The 20,586-nt window shown below is 50.8% G+C and overlaps 3 protein-coding genes and 1 non-coding gene across 8 annotated transcripts; 2 read left to right on the top strand and 2 right to left on the bottom strand.

Moving 5' to 3' along the window:
- Nucleotides 1-419: 419 nt before the first annotated feature.
- Nucleotides 420-3,647, top strand: TMEM262 (transmembrane protein 262). 2 transcript variants are annotated; one of them, XM_040256339.1, is made up of 4 exons: nt 420-585; nt 2,897-3,187; nt 3,286-3,385; nt 3,494-3,647. In XM_040256339.1, the coding sequence occupies exons 2-4, from the start codon at nt 3,011-3,013 to the stop codon at nt 3,568-3,570; spliced, it is 354 nt and encodes a 117-aa protein (XP_040112273.1). In that variant the 5' UTR covers nt 420-585; nt 2,897-3,010; the 3' UTR covers nt 3,571-3,647. The 2 variants fall into 2 exon arrangements, with proteins under 2 accessions (XP_040112273.1, XP_040112274.1); XM_040256340.1 differs by lacking the exon at nt 420-585 and having other exon boundaries at nt 2,590-3,187.
- On the bottom strand, nt 1,373-1,445 carry TRNAG-CCC. Its single transcript has one exon. It is a non-coding gene; the product is annotated as a tRNA-Gly (tRNA).
- Nucleotides 3,618-7,735, bottom strand: ZFPL1 (zinc finger protein like 1). Of its 3 annotated transcripts, none has more exons than XM_040256281.1 (8): nt 7,500-7,735; nt 7,086-7,195; nt 6,666-6,777; nt 5,352-5,545; nt 5,187-5,259; nt 4,967-5,113; nt 4,602-4,725; nt 3,618-4,090 (listed from the first exon to the last, which is right to left on the bottom strand). In XM_040256281.1, exons 2-8 carry the CDS (start codon nt 7,185-7,187, stop codon nt 3,904-3,906), a joined length of 939 nt encoding a protein of 312 aa, XP_040112215.1. In that variant the 5' UTR covers nt 7,188-7,195; nt 7,500-7,735; the 3' UTR covers nt 3,618-3,903. The 3 variants fall into 3 exon arrangements, with proteins under 3 accessions (XP_040112215.1, XP_040112214.1, XP_040112216.1); XM_040256280.1 differs by having other exon boundaries at nt 7,513-7,683; XM_040256282.1 differs by lacking the exon at nt 7,500-7,735 and adding an exon at nt 7,328-7,477.
- Nucleotides 7,736-7,804: 69 nt separating this feature from the next.
- LOC120874680 (sororin-like) lies at nt 7,805-13,270 on the top strand. 2 transcript variants are annotated; one of them, XM_040256286.1, is made up of 6 exons: nt 7,815-7,946; nt 8,174-8,268; nt 8,342-8,407; nt 8,486-8,521; nt 10,910-11,347; nt 11,539-13,270. In XM_040256286.1, the coding sequence occupies exons 1-6, from the start codon at nt 7,901-7,903 to the stop codon at nt 11,617-11,619; spliced, it is 762 nt and encodes a 253-aa protein (XP_040112220.1). In that variant the 5' UTR covers nt 7,815-7,900; the 3' UTR covers nt 11,620-13,270. The 2 variants fall into 2 exon arrangements, with proteins under 2 accessions (XP_040112219.1, XP_040112220.1); XM_040256285.1 differs by having other exon boundaries at nt 7,805-7,946; nt 8,342-8,521.
- Nucleotides 13,271-20,586: the final 7,316 nt, after the last annotated feature.

The raw sequence follows: 20,586 nt of genomic DNA, 5'->3' as shown, positions 1-20,586 counted from the left end.
CATGGAGCCTGGCGGGCTACAGTCCATGGCGTCTCAAAGACACGACTTAGGGACTAATGGACAACCCCAGTGCCTTAAGGGAAGTGTCCCTCATGGCCTGGTCCTCTGACGCGCATCAGAATAGCCTTCAGAATTACCTGTGGCGAGTTGTGAAGACTGGGCTCCCCTCAGACCTAGCTTCCTTTTTTAAGTCTTTAAGTAATTCTGATGCACTTACATTTGAGAACTCCTGTTATACCCCGAGAAGACACACTTGGTGGAGCTTAACTCACTGATAAGGCTTCCCTGGTGGTTCAGTGGTAAAGAATCTGCCTGCAATGCGGGAGACCTGGGTTCCATCCCTGGGCTGGAAGACGCCCTGGAGAAGGGAATGGCAAATCACTCCAGTATTCTTGCCTGGGAAATCCCATGGACAGAGGAACCTGGCCAGGCTACAGCGCAGGCACTGCTGAAAGACTAACTTTGTTTCTTCAAGTGACTGTTGAAATGCGCTGCCTAGGGGGGTTAGGTGGAGGTGTTGAAGGAAATTCTCAGGTTTCTGGTTGGGACAAATGCACAGCTGTTCACTGAAGTAAAGAGCTGAAGGTAAGGAAAGACTTGGGAGTTCAATTGAGACACACTGAGTTTGAGTGGATGAAAAAGGAGAAAAAGACTTTGTCAGTGTGGTCTTTGAAACATATTATGGGTTGGGGCTCTGGGGTGGAATGGAAACCACTTTATTTATTCTTTGACAGGCAAAACCATTTACTATCTTGTTTTTCACAGAAAGTTTGTTGACCCCTAAATCTATGGGATATTCAGAGACTGTCTAAAAATATATATATGAAGATTTCAGCTTATGAAGCTATAATCTTAAGAAAAATGAAGACAAAAGTATAAAGATTTAGATCTACTCCAGGAAATCTATAAACTTAAAAAAAACCACAGAATACTGTTATGAAAAATTATCCAACAGTTGGAATAAAGACAGTGTAGCATGACCTTCCAATACCATACTGGGGCATTGTTTCACAAGCCCACCCAAAGACTATTTAATTACCTACAGGAGTGTACATTTGTTTGATCTTGCTATTTAGATAGTGTTGGAGAGATGTGAAACATCTCCAGTGGAAATATCCAGTGGAAAAATAACCTCAAAATTTTGTTTTTATTGCCCTGTAGGACATCAACCAATCTTGTATCTAGTAATCATGTCCTAACACTCTTCTTTAAATGCCTATCAGTACCTAGCTCCTCATGATGCTTTACACGAGGGGGAACCCCTTCACTGAAGAGTTAATATATCTTCGTTGTGTTTATTCAAGTATATTTTTAACTTTTTAAAATATTTATTTGGCTGTGCCTGGTATTAGCTGTGGCATGTAGGATCTAGTTCCCTGACCAGGGATTGAACCCGGGCCACCTGCATTGGGAGTACAGTGTCTTAGCCACTGGACCACCAGGGAAGTCCCATGTTAACCTGTAAAAAATTATATTTTAACAATATGTGTGGCATGATTTTTTTTTTAATTATGCATGTAGAGACATACATGCCAGTGTATGAAGTTACATCAAGGGACTCAAAAGATGCCCACTCACCAAACTGTTGAAGGGGTTACTTCTGTGGTGGGAGGTGTGTGGAGGAAGATTCCTCTGTATGCTTGTGTATCATGCAAATCTTCCTCAAGAACATACTCTACTTGGATAACTTTTAAAAATGGCATTGAGGTAGGAGACCTAACCAAAAAAAAAAAAAAAAGTTCATCTGTATTCAAATGAAAACTACAGTGTGAACAAGTATTTCAACAGTGTGAACACAGCGGGGGAACAGGCATCACCCCTTCAATGTGTTAAGATGAGGTCTGAGGGTTTTGTGATTAATGACACTGGGCAGCAACCATGGTTGATGGGGTCAGGTTCTAACCTTACTCCTTCCAAAGGCAGATTTCAGATCTTGGCCAGGCCTGGGACCTGACTTCTGGGGCAGTCAGGCAGGAGGAAACAGGGCTGGCCAAGTTCAAAATCAACTTTTTCTACTTTAGTTCCTGGGAAATTGCACATCCCTCCACACCATTTTGGGCCAGTTTTCGGCCTTATTTTGTTGGCAGTCCTGGAGTTCTCACAATTTTCTTTTCTTGGCTTCTGTTCTTGCCCATTCCACAGCCTTGGGTAGAACTGGATCTTAGTCTCAGTACCAAGTCCCTTACTGTCTGTGAAAACTTCAGCAGACAGTCCCTCTCTGTGCCCCAGGTCTGTGAGTAAAATAGGCTTTGTGCCACCAATACCAGCTTTCTCCTAGGACTCCTGGCAGAGTAGAGGCGATGGGTGTGAAGATGCTAAGTGCGGGAAGGTGGCAGAAGGGGAGAGCTGGTCAGCATCATGTTGGAAGAACATCTAGAAGATGGAAAAGCCAGTTGCTCTCCAGGCCATGCCTGGGAGGCTGTGGTAAGGTCCCGGGACAGCTGTGGAGGATCCACTGTCCCATCCATCAGTTGCTGGAACAAATACTTGTAGCTTGTGATGCAGCTCAGGCCTGCCCTCACCTGGTTACACCTTCCAGTTACACCGGAGAGACTTGAATAGATGAGATCACATCTGACCTCTCACACACCTAAGATGCCCTGAGGATCTACATGCCCCACCCCTTTTCTGGATCCCAGTTCTTCATCTGTGGAAGGTGACCACACTACCTCCTGCGTGGACATGTTGTAGACTCAGTGAGAAGACTCACACCAGAGCACAAACTGGGATGAGGAGCGCTGTCCCTTCCTCCGTACGATAGGGCCCCCTGCTCTGTACGTTTAGCCTGGCGCCCTCCCCAGTTTAGAGCTGCCCTGGCCACCCATGAAACACGGCTGTATTGGCCGGAACCAGCCCATGTTCTGGAATCTTGTACTCTACAATGTCCTTATTCTAGAATCCCACAGCTATTCCAGACTGGGTGCTCTAGAACCAGAGGGGTCGGCCGCTCTTCCTGGACAGTGTCCGCCTGCTCAAGCTCTGCCACCCGCCTCGAGTCTGTACTCCTGCCATGATGCGGTGGCGGGACCGTGTGGCTGTGCTCTTCTTCCCACAAGGCATGATTCTCACCATGGCTGCACTGATGCTCTTCTTCATACACCTGGCTGTCTTTGCCAACGACGTGCACAACTTCTGGGTCACCTACCGCTACGACCGCATGAGCTTCCGCTACACCGTTGTCCTGATGGTAGGCTAGGCTCGAGAGGTGGTCCGGGGAGGCCCAGGGGCTGATGGAAACCCCACTGTTGTGTCAGGGGCCACTCTCCCACGGGATGGGGCCTACAGTTCTCCCAGGTGATCAGCATCTGCTGGGCCGCCATGGGGACACTCTACGCGGAGATGACATATGACAAGTTTCTTCGCTGCTTTTCCCTGACCATCCTGAGTGAGTAGGGGAGGGAGGTGGACTCAGGAGGAGGGGGGAGCTTTGGAACGCAGAGACACAGCAAGGAGGGGGCAGGCAAGGCTGTTGGGGGCTCTCTCCTCTGCCCAGTGCTCAACGGGGCCATGTTCTTCAACCGCCTGTCCCTGGAGTTTCTCGCCATCCAGTACCGGGAAGAGAGCCACTGAGGCCTGGGACCCGGGCTGAGAAGGGGGAAGGAAAAGGCTGCTTCGGGTGTTTTAATAAAGTCTATCCTTTATTTCCACCTTTTGGCTCCTTTTGGTCGGCAGGAAGAATGGGGAGGCGGGGGAAGCTGGAGACCCAGGAGGAGCAGGTCAAATGCTTGATCTGCAGGGACCCCAGGCCTAGCCTGCAACCACTCGGGTGGACTTGACTTTGGGTCTGGGATCTTAGTGTCTCAGGCTTGAGAGAGAGGAACAGAGAAGGGCCCCCCAGACGGCCTCCCCTATGCCCCTCCTCAGGCTCCCAGGTCCTAGGCTGGCCCAGCCACAGGCAAGGATTCAGGAGGGACCCACACGGATGTGAGGGTTCATGAGTGGGTCCAGGTTGGGGTCGCTGTCAGCCGCAGCCCGGCCCAGGCGAGACATGAGGGCCAGCAGGGCCAGGAAGCCCAGCAGCCCCAGCAGCAGCAGCAGCCCCGCCCGCTGCAGCAGGGTCAGCGGCCGCTTACGGGACCCAGCCCGGCTCCTGGGGGGGGCGAGGGGAAAGTCAGGTCAGGCCTCAGGTCCCTGGTGGCCCTGCGGCTGGGAGAGGAGTGCCAGCCACGACCCTTGTCTTCTGGCCCCAGTGCCACCAGCCCTGAGCCTTGTTTCCTCAAATGTGCCATGGGGGCAGAGGGGGCGGCTCATCCCTGCGCCTGCCCGCTACAAGGATGATCGTGGAGCTCAAAGCAGCTGAGGCAACAGCTGTGTTCTAGAAGCCAGAATGTGTCAGGCATAAGGGGAGTCACAGAGACTGGGGAGGTGTCAGAGCGGGAAGGGGCCTCAAGAGCCTGAGTCTGAAACTCATATGCAGCAGGCAAGGAAAGAGCTGGAGAGGGGCAGACTCCAGCCCAGGCCTCCATGCAGGGCCCCAACACCAGGTCCTGTTATTACCCAGGACAGGCCTCCTTTATCATGAAACCATCCCCCCAGGGCCTCTGGCTCTCACTCCCCCAACTCCTCGTTCCTAGCATCCTGCCCCTCCTGACCCTGTGTACCTGAGCAGCTGGGCCAGCCACCCCAGGGCTGGCCGGCGCCGGTACTTGTCATCATCATAATCCCGGTGGAGGCCTGGTGCCCGCTCATCATCCCGCGTGTCATACACCTTCCTCGGGGCTGAGGCTGCAGGGGCAGAGCCACCAGCATCCACAGATTCAGGAAACTGGCCCAGAGAGGGGTGGGGAGGGGGGAGGGCAGGAGACCCTAGCGCTTTTCAGCCTGACAGAGCATATTGGGATCGTGGGGAGGTGACGTCTGATGGAACAGGAAGGGTTCTGTGGGTGGGTGGATGGACTGCCGAGCTCCCTCCGCATACCCGCCCCCCATTCTATCCCCCTCTGGCCTGGACAATTCCCCAGCTCACCGTGAGTCAGAGGCTCTGGATTGCCCATGTGGATCACCGTGTGCTGTTCAGGCCGGCTTGGGGAGGCAGGGGGCCGGGGGGCTTGGCTGTAGAAGGTTGGGGCAGCAGAAGCACTGGCTGTCTCTTCCTGTTCGGGGCTACTGCTGGCTATGGGCAGGAAGAGAGCGGTCAGCAGGGTGGGGAGGCAAGGACCGCATCAACAGTGGAGGGTACCACTTACCATTAAAGCTGGACCAGTCAGAGAACTCGGATGTGTTGAGGGGTTCAGGCTCTGGGCTCACCAGCTCATCAATCTGGAGGAAAGAACTGATGTCACCAGTCTGCCCGGTGCTGTCCCCAGCCACCCCTCTGGCCCAGATGGGACCCAGGGCAGAAAGATTCTCACCAGAGGAAGACCCAGTCCTGCCCGGGCCCAGTTGACCGTGGCCAGCTTCTCTCTCAGCGCAGAGGCCACGGGGCCAGCCAGGTTGGCTGGAGGGAAGACGGGGCCACTGCAGCTGGGGCACTGGTAGCCAGCAGGTGCTGTGTTTCGGGGGAGCTGGGCAGCACGCTCATTGAGGCAGGCCCAGTGGAAGAGATCTGAGAGCCCACGAAGCAGTGGAGGAAAGACATGAAGAAGACACTTAGGACCCCTAGTCCACTAGCCCACTGCAGAGATATCTGCACACATGTGTGTAAGCCCAGGGCCCCCTCCTCCCCAGGTCGATTATATCAGTGCACCTTAAAGACTTTGGTCTTCCTGGCCACCAATGTCTAAGATAGGGCAGATGCTAACAGGCTGCCCAGCCCCTAGGGTGTCGGGGGAAGAGGGAAGAATATGCCACCTACCCTCTCTGGGAGTCCTCTCTGGACCTGCATTCATCACAAACTCACTGGGCTAAGAGCTCAAAAGGTTACTAGATATATACACAGGCACCTGTATGTGCATACGTACACATCCATCGGCACAAATGTACACGTTTATATACACGTAGTCAAACACAAGTGCCATCTCCTATATCCACACTTATAGGCACACTAACTCTCACATACACTCAAGTATGCTAATACCCAAGCATTCACACCCAGGAATTCTGCAACCTCACAACACACTCATATGTTCATATACAACACTGACCCATTCACTCACCCACAGTACCAATGAATACACTAACAGGTAAAGACACAACACACGTTTAACTCATGAACATATAAACACACACTCACAGTGAGAAACACATATGTTAAGCTCACTCTTTTACACTAGTTCCTTCAAAAAGTGGAGCTAAGGCTCTTACAGCAGAGTCGGGTCAAGATCATGACACATGCCTCTGTTGACTTCTTTTAACTGACATTACTGTGGGAAATTCAGTTCCTCTCTGTGTAATGTTGGAATTAGAAACAGATCCTGAACGTCTGAGAGCCCCATGCTTTCAGCTCACTACAGGTACAGCCAGCTACTGCTCACAGCCACAACCACACCTGAGAGATTGGCAGGCAGGAAGCTAGGAGCTTAGTTTTTAGGGAAAAACACTAAGGCCTAGAAAGGGAAAGTGGCTTGCCTGAGCTCACACAGCAAGTAAGTTACCTAGTGGGACCAGAATCTGAGTTCCAGCCTCCCAAGCTTGAAGGTCTCACTGTCCTGCTGCTTGGGGAGCCGCTGGAAACCAGTCACACTGGTCTTGTCCAGATCCCCACCCCCAAGGTGCCCAGGCCTCACCATAACAGATGAGGCGGGTTGTCTCCCGAGCAGCCAGGGGTATGTTACACAGGCGGCAATTGGGGTTGTAATCGCTATCTTGGAGCCACTGCAGGTAGGACTGGACGATGCACTGAAGTGGGAGAAGGGGGTCACAACTGGAGCCAGGGCTCCACAGCCCATTTCCCCAAGGCCCAGGTGCCTCTTTTTCTGTCATCACAGAGGAGATTCATTCTTTTGTTCGACCAATCAATAAACATTCATTGAGCACATGTGTGCCAGACTCTGTCTTAAGCATTGGGGATACAACAGTGAACAAAATAAACTAAGTCCCTGCCCTTGCGGAGCTCCCATTCTAGGGCCAGACCTTTCATAAATTTGGAGGAAAGTCGACGACCTGCCCACCTAGTGCCCTGCTCAGTCTCTAACATGAACACCCACCTTGGCGTGATTGGCTACCAAACAGTGCTCGCAGACGTTGACCCGGTGTTCGAAGCAGAATAGGTTGGTCACCTTCCTCTTGGGGCACTTGCAAAGTCCCATAGTCGACCCTGAGGAAAGCGTCACAGTTGGCAGGAAGCCAGGTTCTGCTGACCTCTACACATTTACCAGCCCAGTTTGTTTCCACTCTTAACTTCCCTACACACCGCACGTATACGCCCCAACCCCAAACTCCTGCCCACCGTCCCTCTACATTCTGGGCCACGGCCCCTGCATAAATCCCGCCTCCTGAGACCCCCGCATTCGTCCCTCATCCCATCCTTGGGCAGGGCCCTCCATCAGTCTCTCCGATACAACGGGCCCCGCCCCCACAGGTCCCTCCTGAGCCCCACCCCCTCCATGCCCCGCCCCCACCTTCTCCACAGACCCCACTCTCTGTGTTACTAATCGGCTGCGGCACCGGTCCTCACGGGCGCGAGGGCCGGTCCGAAGAGCGGAAGGTCAGACCGCGTTCAGCCAAGCTCTCGCCCAGCTCTCTCCAGCTCACAACGCTCCGATTATCCCTCGGCTGCCACGTCTCTTCCGGGTGCGGCGCGCTCTGATGACGTCAGGGGGCCAGTGACCACCCCCCGCCCCTGTAGACGCTAGACATGGAGGAGGGGGGAAAAAGGAGTGAGCGGAGCTCGCGGCCCTCCCCCTTACGTCACTTCCGCTTCCTCCCGGGCAAGGCGGGTAATTCGAACGTTTACCCTTCGGGTTGGCGCGCGCTCTGGTGGCCTCACCTGCGGCAGAGGGGATAGAAACCAAAGCTAGACATGTCCGAGAGACGAACCCGGTCCGGAGGGGCCGCCCAGTGTCCCGGTGAGCGGAGGGGGCGCGCGGGAGAGGTGGGGTTGAGCCGTTTGAGGGACGCAGTTCGGTGAGGAACCCCCTCCCCCTCCCGCCGCCTTCCAAGGCTCCCTCGTCTCCTGGCCAGGAAGGCGCCCCCAAAGGGCCTGTTTGGGAACCTTCTCTCTCTTTCTTCAGAACCTGTTGTCTAGATTCAGGCCTAGAGTCCTCCCCTACCTCCTAAATTTTTCTGATTGCAGGACCCAGCGCCCCACCTCCCACTCGGTCTCTGCGGATGTCCCAGCGGAAATCAGGCTCTGATCTCCCAAACACCCTCCCGGAAATCTGGCCTAAGGTGAGCCTCAGGTTCCTCCTGCCCTGGAAGCCTTTGGGCTGATATAGACCTCATGTTCACTCCTCTTCTCCAGGCGCCTCAGGAGGCTCCAGTCAGAAAGCCCATCGTCTTGAAGAAGATCGTGGCCCATACTGTAGAGGTGAGGGCTGAGAGAGGGGTTGTAGGTGGAGAGCCAGGATCGGGAGTCGGCCGTGTGATCAACTCGTTGTCTCCACAGATCACATCCATTAACTCTCCTCGAAGAAGCCCCCGGGTAAGTTCATTTTCATTTTCTTAGTTAAGGGGAGTCCAGGACAGACACTCTAGAGCTGGGGCGGGATATAATGGCTGCTCACGTCTTGTGGCTCCGCTGGTAAAGAATCCGCCTGCAATGCGGGAGACGTGGGTTCGATTCCTGGGTTGGGAAGATCCCCTGGCGAAGGGAAAGGCTACCCACTCCAGTATTCTGGCCTGGAGTCGCAAAGAGTTGGACACAACTCAGTGACTTTCACTCACTCACTCATGTCTGCCCAGGGAGTTGTTTTTGCTGTATTTTGAAGCAGTTTGCCTTTGGACACCTGCATATGTTGCCAGACTTGCTTACTTCCTACACACTTGGTGCGTTTAATGCCCTGGTATTCTCTACCATTTTCCTTTTAAAGTTGAGTTGGATCTTACTACTCTTTCTTCTTTCTAGCCTCTTTTACTCAGAAACTTATAATGTCTTGAACTGATTTAGCAGAAATTATTGTTAAAGGTGTCTCATTAACAGAAGATCTGCACCTGAAAATATAATGAATGAGAAATGTTACCGCCTTTGAGTAGCTCAGAGGCTTGTAGTCAATTGGGGAGAAAAACAAGTGATAACATAGTATGCTGAGGACTGTAATAAAGAAAGTAGTAGATGCTGTAAAGATACCTAACCCAGACCAGGTAGCTCAGGGAACGTTTCACAGAGGTGTTTGAACTTAGTCTTTGAAGACAAGTTAGCAGTGTTCCAGGCAAAGGAAGCTGTGTTTGTAGACACCTGGAGTCCGCAAGGAGAAGCACAAGGTTTCAGGAACAGCACTTTTGGTGTGTCTGCAGTAGACCTTGTCAGGAGAGGGAGTGTACTAAGCCAGAGCAGATGCTGATGAACTTGGACTTCATCCTTGGTTCTGTGGGCAGCTTTGGAGAGTCGCAAGGTAGTGACTGAAGTAGCCTTGGGTGTTTTAGAAAGATCCTTCTTGGGTCTGGTTGGAGAAAGCCTTCTGGGGACTCCAAGACCAAGTAGGAGGACATCAAAGGAGTCCTAAAGTGAGACACTGGGCGCATGAAGTAAGGTAAAAGCAGAGTGTTGCTGGAGTACTGCTGGAGAGCCCCATCACACAGGACTCAGCTCAAAGGATACCTCCTCCCTGAAGCCTTCCCGATAGGCCTTATGAATAGCCAAGAGTACTTTGTATATTTGTTGTCTGAATGATAGATTCATGAGATTGGACCAAAAAAATGTGCAGGGACTTGGATGGCTGTAGGGACTGACAAAGTGGTAGTCTGGGTGACCCTCATTTTGTTCAGCATCCCTTTTAATAAGACTGATGGGATAGGTTCCCCAGAGCCTATAGCCAGGAAGTGTCTCATGATAACTAATGAAATTCTTTTCAACCACAAGGGTCACTAAACTTGTCCTGTTTCTCACCTTAGTTATCAGAAAGCTCAGTGTCAAGTTTTGTGAAAGTCAATTGAGTCTTTATGTATTGGACACCTGCTCCCTGCAGGGCTCTGCTGAAGGTGCTGGGCATAGGCCAGGTCAACCAGACAGATGAAGACACCTGCTCACGTGGGACCTGCACATTCTAGTTGAGGTCTCAGCCAAACAGCAAACAGTCAAAATCAACTAGTGATCTCGCTGGCCAGGAAAGGGGTCACTGTGACAGAGGGTGACAGGCAGAGGTAAGGAGGGCTAGCCTCCGTTCCATGGTAAGGGACCGTCTCTCTGAGGAAGCAGCACTAGAGCTGAGACTGGAATTATGAGAAACCAGTGTGTGAACATCTTAATACACATGTTAGATTAAGCATTTTCCTGTTCACAACCTTGCCATGGCTCCCGGGGCCTCCCCTTAAAATAATGGCCTGCAAAACATGCCCTATAACACCCGCATTACCTCTTGAATCCCATCATCAGTTCCTCAGCTCACTCCCTCTCACTTCACCCTCACTGCCCTTCTTGTCCTTGACCCTGACTGGCACAGTTTCACCTCAGGACTTTGCACTTTCTGTTCTCTGCCTAGGACAGTTCTCCTCTGGATGACTGACTCCTTTGCTTCCTTCAAGTGCTACCTCTGTCTTGGTGAGGCCTGCATTGACCTACACCTATTTAAAATTCCCGCTCACCCCATGTACGCTCCATCCTGTTCTGCTTTCTTCCCAAGGTGCTTAGCGCCTCTAACATGTGACACGATTCCCACTGTGGTCTTTTTCCGACTAGAATGGAAGCCCTGTGGAAAGAGGTGTGTCTTCTTTGTTTTCTTCCCTGCTGTCTTCCCAGTGCCTGGCACAGTGCCTGGCAGGTGACCAGTAAGGACTTAGTGACTGGATGGACATTTTAGATCCTTGGGCCTTTCTTGAAGTCAATAACACAGTTAAATAACTGGGAGGCATTCTCTCTTCTGTCCTGCTACAGATCGCTTTTTTATCGGAGAAAGAAAACAACCCTCCTAGCAAGAAGCTCACTAAGGAGGACCTCTTCCAGACCTGCACTGTCCCTGTCACCGCCCCCTCCACTCCTGTGCTTTGCCCCGTGAGTGCTGAGTCCAGCTCCTGGAAAGGAGACGTGGACGCCAGAGACTTGGAAATGTCAAAGAAGGTCAGGCGCTCGTACAGCCGCCTGGAGACTCTGGGCTCTGCGTCCACCTCCACCCCAGGCCGCCGGTCCTGCTTTGGCTTTGAGGGGCTGCTGGCAGCTGAAGACTTGGCTGGAGTCTCGCCAGTGGTGGATTCAGTGTTAGCTGAGGTCCCCAGGGTTTCTGTGAAGCCCTGGGCCCCAGACACAACTCTCCCTGGAATCTCCCCTGTGGTTGTGAAAGAAAAACGAAAGAAGAAAAAGCTGCCGGAGATTTTGGTGAGTGAGGGGCAGGGGTCTTCCTCTGCTACTACGCCAGACACACGGGGGGACACATCAGGACACAGGCAGGGCAGGGGCTCAGCCCTGGCTCTTGTGGTGGAAAGGTAGTGCCTGCAGAGTATGGGTGGAGATGCACAGCTGACGTGCCCCCTTCGCCACTCACCTGCCCCCCATTTCTCTTCCCCCAGAAATCGGAGCTGGATGAGTGGGCTGCGGCCATGAATGCTGAGTTTGAAGCCGCTGAGCGCTTTGATCTCCTGGTTGAATGAGATGAAGTGGGGGTGTCCCTGGCCAGACTCTGCCCTCCTCCCGCTGTACATAGTTCCCTCTCCTTGTGGAAGAGATGCTTGGGGTCCCCTGCCCTGGTCTTGTTCCCCACGCGTGTGCTGTTGCTGCACGTGGGGCCTGTCCTCTGGGGGTTGGTGCAGCGGCAGCAGCCATCCGAGCTTCCAGAAGGGGGACCTCCCTGGCTCAGCGTCGCATTGGTGTCCCGTCTGTCGTCAGTGACCTACCATCCTCTCCCTCCGCCTCCCAGAGTATCCCAGCCACTTTCCAGTCAGGCCACAGACTCGGGAGCAGGCATCACTGGCTCAGCCAGAGGAGGTTAAAGGGCTGGGGGCCGGGGGAGGAGGGCCCCTCTCTGCTGCTGAGGGGAAGTGCTGCTGTTCTGCACCAGCCCACCGAAGACGGCTGTGGGGGCTGTGGCCAGCCTCGGGCTTTCTCTCCTGAGTCACCTCTGCTGGGGCTTGGTTCCCCTCCTTGAGCCCATCTAGTAGCGAAGCTTGGCTTTCCTCTTAGATTCTGTAGATGGTCCGGGAGCACTGAACCCATGGATTGGAGAAGTCCTATCTTTGAGGAAGAATCTGGACTCTCAGCCTATAGAGTCTTTTTTGTAGGAGAGAGGGAGGCCTTGGTTGTGTCTCAGACGATAAATGTCTACTACAAGGAAGCTGTATTTTGTAGTTCTGTGTGTTGCTGCTGAGATGTTGGGTTAAATGCAGGCTGATGGAGCAATGGCTGCTTGAGGTGAAGAAGGAATCTCGAGGAAACGTAGAACCTAAGGCTCAGGGATTCTGGGTCGATGCCTGCAGAGGGCTGGGAAGGGGCCCATGGCTGAAGGCGCCCTCTTTTGTTAGTCATACCTGTTTTTTACAAAGTGTACAGTCTACTCAGCTCTAGAAGAAAAACTTTGGGGTTGTATGGTCCTGGTGACCTTAGTGTTTTGTAAAGTTCTAGGAAGCTTTTCTCACGTGCCAGAAAGGGGCCAGGTTGATAGCAGCTTTAACTTTCAGCTTCCTTAGCGTCCTCACACGAGGACCCTGCCTGAGGTAGGTACTAGGAGTTGAACTGGGGGGAGGAAGGGTCATCTCATTGTCTCTGGTGATCCGCATGCCCCAGCCCTTGTTTCTCTTTTCTCAATATTGGTAAAAGGTGAGCTTTCAATGGCTGCCCAACCACAGCTTCCGCTGTAGCCCAGGCCACTGTACCTTTTAATGATTATGGATTCATGGAAGTAGAAGCTAAGAGGAATGCAGAGGGGCTAGTAGATAGCAGAGGACATCAGGGAAGATGAGTGTTTGCTTGGTTATGGTCCCTTAAATGTCACAGGCCTGGTGGGTACCAGTTAAGCTCTGCAAGGCCTAGGAGCCCTAGGCTACCCGTCCAGTGCTTCATGCTTTCTCACGCAAGCCCCTTTGCCAGGGTGAATCCAGACGCCCTTGAACTGGACTGCACTTGGAGAGTTGTCCTCGCTGACTGGCAGGACAACTCCTGGGAAATGTCTTTGTCCTGAAAGCCGGAAGTTACTAGATGATGTTCAGTTGATGTTGTTACTACAGACTTCTCTGTGTCCCTGAAAAACTAAGAATAGAGTTGAAGAGAAAACTGGGGCTTCTTATTAAAATTAAAACAAACAAAAAAAGTTTCTGCCTGTTCATAGACTCTTTTCTTTTGTTGGCTCAAAGGCAGAACTGAGGGTGTGGGACCCGGGAAACCATGCTTTCTTTGGGCTGGTTGTCTGTTTTTAAGGGGGACCGCCAGCCTGGCCTCCAGTAGCCCTGTGATAGATCACTCCCACCCCCAGGTCTGTGTTTTCTGTCCAGTCACTCCTCTAAGAAGGGGAGCCCCATACCCTCATGTCCCAGCAGGAAAGAAGTCAATCTGGGGTGAGGCTGCTAAGTGCTTCACTCTTAGCACCCGGGCACCACAACCCTCCACCCCTCCCTGAATCCAGCTCTTACCCTGCTTCCTCTCCCTGATAGATTCCTGTAAAGGAGCCAGTTCCTCACTGGCTTAGCCTGGGTGCTCGACAGCAGTGGGTGCAGAACGCTCTGGGGAGCTAGTCAAAGCTGTGATTCCCAGGACTTCTCCCGCCAGGCCAGAGGAGGCCCAGGGACATACATGCATCCTTGTGCAGGTGGCACGCCCACTCTCCTTTCCTCATCCTTTCTACACTTGCCCTTGCCTCCTCGTTTCTAGAATAAACGTGCCCCCTCCTTGCTCAAGACCTCCTAGGTTGTTTTTTGCTGCACTGAGTCTTCCTTGCAGCGTGCAGGCTTCTTTAGTTGCAGTGCTCAGGCTCTCTAGTTGTGGTGTGTGGGTTTAGTGGCCCAGCGGCATGTGGGATCTTAGTTCCCTGACCAGGGATCGAACCTGCATCCCCTGTATTGGAAGGTGGATTCTTAACCACTGGGCTACCAGGGAAGTCTCAAGATTTTACTAGTCTTTATCTCCAAACCATACATCTCTACTGAGCTCAAACTGGAATCTAGAACTGTCTTCTAAAACTATCTCAACTCAGAAGTCATCTCAAATTCAGCTCATCCACCAACATGCCTTTTTCTGTGCTTGTCGTGTTATATCAACACCACCTGCTGACCCAGTCACACAGCCAGGAACCTGGGGTCATCTGTAGATCTACCCTCTCCTGCACCCCATCCCATCAGCCAAAACCTCCTCAACCCCTCTCCATCCCACCTCTGTGGGCCCTGGACATTTGCCCTGGCCTCCTAGTGGATCTCCTTAGAGTGAGTTTTCTAAGAGACAAAATATGATGCTGTTTCTCTCCTGCTTAAAAACCCTTTGATACAATAATCCCACACATCATCTGACTCAATCATTAACAACAGCCCTGTGTATTATGTGGATTTCTGTCCACTGTACCATCAGGCAAGTCCAGAGTGGTGTTTTTTTTTTTTTTTTTAATTTATTGTGACAAAGTACATAACATAAAATTTACCATTTTAAGCATCTTAAGTGTACAGTTTGGTAGCATTAAACACAGTCACAATGCTGTGCAGCCATCACCATCATTCACCTTTAGAACCTTTTCACCCTCCCAAAGTGAAACTGTCCCTGTTAGACAGTAAGTAATTCCCTATTCCCTATTGCCTCAGCTTCTGGCACCCACCGTCCTACTTTCTGTCCATCAGGAGCCAGAGAATGCTTGCCCTTTTGTGTCTCATTTCTTTCTTAAAGTTTTTAAAAATTTGTTTATTTTGGCTACACTGGATCTTCATTGTGGCACTCCAGCTTAGGTGCCCTGTGGCACATGGGATCTTGCATTGGAAGGCGGATTCTTAACCACTGAATCACCAGGGACATTCTTTTATGTCTCATTTCACTTACCATGTTGTCAGGGTTCATCCATGTGATAGCATGTGTCAGAATCAATTCCTTCTGAAGACTGGATAATATTCCATCGTACCTATTGTATATAACAAAAATGTATATTGATACAATTCACTTCTGGGTACAATATCCAAAAGAAATGAAAGCAGGGTCTCAAGATATTTGCACACCCATGTTCATAGGAACATTATTCACAATTGCCAAAAGTTGGAAATAGCACAAATAACCATCGATGGATGAATGGATAAACTGTAATATATACATTTTTGTATATTCTATTGTACCTATAAGTACACGAGTTTGATCTTTGGTTCAGGAATATCCCACATGCTGCAGAGCAACTAAGCCAGTGTGTCACAGCTGCCTAGTCTGTGCTGTAGAGCCCGTGAGCTACAACACTGAGTGCGTGTGCAGCTACTCAGCCCGTGTGCAGCTACTCAGCCCATGCTTAGAGCCTGTGCTCTGCAAAAGAGAAGCCACCACGATGAGAAGCCCACAGTGAAGAGTAGCCCCTGCTTGCTGCAACTTGAGAAAGCCTGCGTGCGGCAACAAGACCCAGCACAACCCCCAAAAAATAAAAGCAGCCACGAGAAAAACACCCTTTGATGACTCCCCATTGTCCATGCAGTCGTGTAATGGATGTTATCAGGTTTTGGCTGCCGAGAGTGTCAACCCCTACAAATGGCCCAATGGCAAGACCCGCTTTTCTCCTTGGGCATGAAGGGGTCAGACACTTGCCCTGATCCCAGTGACCAGAACACGTGCATCTGACCTGAGTCAACCAGTCAGACTGTGAGGACCTGGGCCGAGGACCAGGAGGAGAGGGAAGGATCGTTGAGGATTCGGTGAAGTGAAGGCCTCACAGATCCGGTGGCGGCCCTGGACCTCTGTGGTCCAGTGTGGAGATGGAAGAGCACTCCGGTTGGGTCCTGTGGTGGGGTCCTCATGTTCTGGCAGCCAGCATCCCACACCTCCGGTCCTTTGAGTCTTCTTCCTCAAGAGTTCCCTGACTTCCCAGTATCCTTCCTTGTTTGCTTAAATTACCCAATCCTGTTTTCTCTTATTTGCAACCCAGAGCCCTGCTGTCCAGACTGCTCATGAGGACTGCAGGGTGAGGCTGCTGGCCAGGTCTCCAGTCTAGGGTCCAGAGACCCAGTGCAGGCCCCGAGCTGCTGCAAGGTCCTCACCTGCTGAATTCCACCTTGATTAGGTGTGGCTTTGGCTCAAGTGTCACATCTGCTCAGTCTTTCCTACCTGCCTGTCCCAAGGGTTCAATTCCTGATCCAGGAGGATCCCACATGCCCCGGGCAACTAACCCCCTGGGCCACAACTACTGAGCCCCCGGCCCCTAGAGCCTGTGCTCCACCACAAGAGAAGCTACTGCAGTGAGAAGCTCGTGCACCGCAACTGGAGAGTAGCCCCCACTCATTGCAACTAGAGATAGCCCATGAAGCAACAAAGACCCCAAACAGCCAAATATAAATAAAAAAACAACAAAAAACTATAGATTTCCCAGATATCTGAAAATAGAGCATTCCTGTGAAACCTTTTGTAAACCGAAATGGTGTAAAGTGAAGAAGCAGTTACCTTGGGACACTCAGCTTGCTAACAGGCATAGATAGCATAGATCGAGGTGAAGCACAGATGCTCACGGTGCTGTGATGGCGGGTGCAGTTTCTGGTGGAGTTGCTTGGCAGGGCTATTCTGGCTGCTTGGAGTGCAAGCTGCCTCCAAAACACGAAACCAAAGCTGAACGTTGTTTGTGCTTCTTACCTTTTTCCCTAAAAATGTGAATTTTCTCCGGTTTCCTAAAACTGAAAATTTCAGGTAGCAAGAACAGGTGCTAGTGTTAGGTCTTTTCGTAAAAGCAAGTAGCATAAAGTGAACTTTGGAAAAGTGAGGAATAGCTGTCCCCACCTCATGTCATTTCGATGAGAATGAGAGGAAATGATATGAGTAAAGTGCATAGTACATGATAAGTACTCAGTGAACAATAGTTATTTACAGGCAGACCTGACCACGCCCACCTTTCTAACTCCCCAGACCATGTGCAGACCCCTCGCAGCACCTTTAAGCTTGCAGTCTGTTGGACATACACATTTACACAGTAGTCTGAGCTCTGAGGGTGGAGGCGGAATCAATCATATTTAGCTCTGTCCTCCCAGTGTCCAGGCACATGAAGGATGAAGAGGGGTGATGCTTTCCCTCCAGCCTGGCCCATGGCAGCTCACAGCCTCCTGGAGAGCTTCGAACAGGGGCAGGGTGAGTCAAAAGCAGTGGCACCTGGGTGGCCTGAGGCAAACATGAGACCTCAGCCTCCCCCAGTACGAATCCTGGACCCAACCACAGGGTTCACACTGATCCCCATGGCCTTGGGTGTAGACTTCACTCTTGCACAGGACAGTTCCCTACCCAGCTCCCACCCCTCCCCCACCTCTTCATCCTGAGTCCTGAGCCCCTGTGATCTGCCACCTCTTCAGGCTTGAAAGAAGAGGCTTGAAGGCCTTGGCCCAAGGCTTGAATGGTCCTGAGAAGGCTGCCTTCCCCACTCCCACCTCCAGCCCATGTGCTCCCACCACGTGACTGGCAAGTTGCCAAACTCTGACAGCCATCAGACTGGAACTCAGAAAGCTCTGGCTCTGAACCCCACCTTTGTCTCTTCTGAGACCACAGCGAAGTTACTTAGCCTCTTCGAGTCTTGCTTTTCTCTTATGAAAAGTGGAGCTGATTCCACCTCTATGACAGAGTTGCTTTGGTCAATTGGTTGTCCAGGTTGATGGTCACATGTATAGCTCCTGGTAGAATATGTAATAACTGACCCCAGGCATCCTTATATGAGGTCCATAACAGACTCCCTAAAGGAGGGAATTCCTTTCTATATCCCCTCCACATTCAAGGCAGGGCCCGGTACAAAATCAAGGCTCAGTAAATATTTGTGGAGTGGAATTCCAATTGAGCTATTTCAAATCCTAAAAGATGATGCTGTGAAAATGCTGCACTCAATATGCCAGCAGATTTGGAAAACTCAGCAGTGGCCACAGGCCTGGAAAAGGTCAATTTTCTTTCCATTCCCAAAGAAAGGCAATGCCAAAGAATGCTCACGCTACTGCATAGTTGTACTCATCTCACATGCTAGCAAAGTAATGCTCAAAATTCTCCAAGCCAGGCTTCAACAGTATGTGAACCGTGAACTTCCAGATGTTCAAGCTGAATTTAGAAAAGGCAGAGGAACCAGAGATCAAATTGCCAACATCTGTTGGATCATTGAAAAAGCAAGACAGTTCCAGAAAAACATCTACTTTTGCTTTATTGACTATGCCAAAGCCTTTGACTGTGGATCACAACAAATTGTGGGAAATTCTGAAAGAGATGGGAATGCCAGACCACCTGACCTGCCTCTGGAGAAATCTGTATGCAGGTCAAGAAGCAACAGTTAGAACCGAATGTGTAACAACAGACTGGTTCCAAACTGGGAAAGGAGTATGTATGTCAAGGCTGTATATTGTCACCCTACTTATTTAACTTATATGCAGAGTACATCGTGTGAAATGCCGGGCTGGCTGAAGCACAAGCTGGAATCAAGATTGCCGGGAGAAATATCAATAACCTTAGATATGCAGATGACACCCTTATGGCAGAAAGTGAAGAACTAAAGAGCCTCTTGATGAAAGTGAAAGAGGAGAGTGAAAAAGTTGGCTTAAAACTCAACATTCAGAAAACTAAGATCATGGCATCTGGCCCCATCACTTCATGGCAAATAGATGGGGAAACAATGGAAACAGTGAGAGACTTTATTTGCGGGGGGGGGGGGCTCCGAAATCACTGCAGATGATGATTGCAGCCATGAAATTAAAAGACAGTTGCTCCTTGGAAGAAAAACTATCACCAAGCTAGACAGCATATTAAAAAGCAGAGGCATTACTTTGTCAAAAAAGGTCCGTCTAGTCAGAGCTATGGTTTTTCCAGTAGTCATGTATGGATGTGAGAGTTGGACCATAAAGAAAGCTGAGCATTGAAGAATTGATGCTTTTGAATTGTGGTGTTGGAGAAGACTCTTGAGAGTCCCTTGGACTGCAAGGAGATCCAACCAGTCCAACCTAAAGGAAATCAGTCCTGAATATTCTTTGGAAGGACTGATGCTGAAGCTGAAACTCTAATACTTTGGCCACCTGATGCAAAGAACTGACTTATTGAAAAAGACCGTGATGCTGGGAAAGATTGAAGGCGGGAGGAGAGGGGACAACAGAGGATGAGATGGTTGGATGCCATCACTGATGCGATGAACATGAGTTTGAGTAGGTTCCCGGAGTTGGTGATGGACAGGGAAGCCTGGTGTGCTGCAGTCTATGGGGTCGCAAAGAGTGGGACACGACTGAGCGACCGAACTGATACCCATTTTATAGGCTAGGAAACTGAACCTGAGTGCTTGGGGCTGCCCCATCTTTGAACTGCAGAGTGAGACTCCAATATGGGTCTATGGATTTTCAGCTTGGAGCTGTCTTCTAAGTCTGAATTAATCACCTCTAATGCTTGGCCAGTGGGACCCTGATGGGGCACCAAGGGAATGCCAGGCATTCTCTGGGAAAGTGCTCAATGGCCTGGGGGAGAGAGCTTTCATACAGTCAGCTGTTAGACAGCCAAGCTGAGGCTGATGTGGACACAAAGGGAAGTCAAAAAACTAGTGACCCGGGACTCCCTATTGTGTTACAACTTTCCATATTTCTTATCGTTCAGATACTCTCCTGTATCTCCAATCATCTTCTCCAGTACTTTCTGGTTACTAATTCTAGCCAGAAAGCTGTTCGTGCCTCCCAGTTTCCTCTGATGGGCACCAATAGGTGGGCGTGGCTTTAGGGTTGCCAGATTTAACAAAAATATGCAGGATTCCTGGTTAAATTTGAATGTCAGATAAACAATGAATTTTCTATTTAATGTAACCATCTCCCAAATTCAATAAATAATAATCTTGCAGTACAAGTATGTCCCTTGCAATATTTGGAACATCACCATACTAAAACAAACCTCATTGTTTATCTGGCACTCAGATTTAACCAGGCATCCTGTATTCTATTTGGCAACCCTGTATGGTGCATTGGTGCATAGCATATGCAGACCACGTGAGGCCTGCGTTTGTGGCCTGACAGCGCCTCATGCTCGCCTTCCATGGTACAACTCAGAGTAGACACTTGTCACAGGTGGCAGTCGTGAATGCCGCTCTCCTTCACCCTCAAGGCCCTGGGCTTCTGCCTCCAGGGTCAAATCCCATCCATCTGCTCAGCCACGGCTCAGACAATCAACACAAACACCCAAAGATCTCCCACGCTGACGCTAAAATCTTGGCTCCCGGTTCACTGATGCTGACTAGAAATACAGAGACAGAGTCTGGAGGAAAAAAGGATAGAATAGCTTTATTCTTTGCCAGGCAAAACGCAAACGGCAGGCCAGCACCTCAAGAACTGTGCCCCCAGGAAAGACAGAGGTTTTACCTCCTAATGAAAGTCTTGCGTTTGTTTGTTTTTTTTTCCTTTTGCAAGATTTCAAAACAGGGACTTCCCAGATGGTGCCACCTGCCAATGCAGGGGACTCAGGTTTGATCCCTGGTCCGG

Source organism: Oryx dammah, unplaced genomic scaffold (assembly GCF_014754425.2).
Source record: "Oryx dammah isolate SB20612 unplaced genomic scaffold, SCBI_Odam_1.1 HiC_scaffold_15, whole genome shotgun sequence".
NCBI classification, from domain to species: Eukaryota; Metazoa; Chordata; class Mammalia; order Artiodactyla; family Bovidae; genus Oryx; species Oryx dammah.
This window is presented reverse-complemented; position numbering and strand designations above follow the sequence as displayed.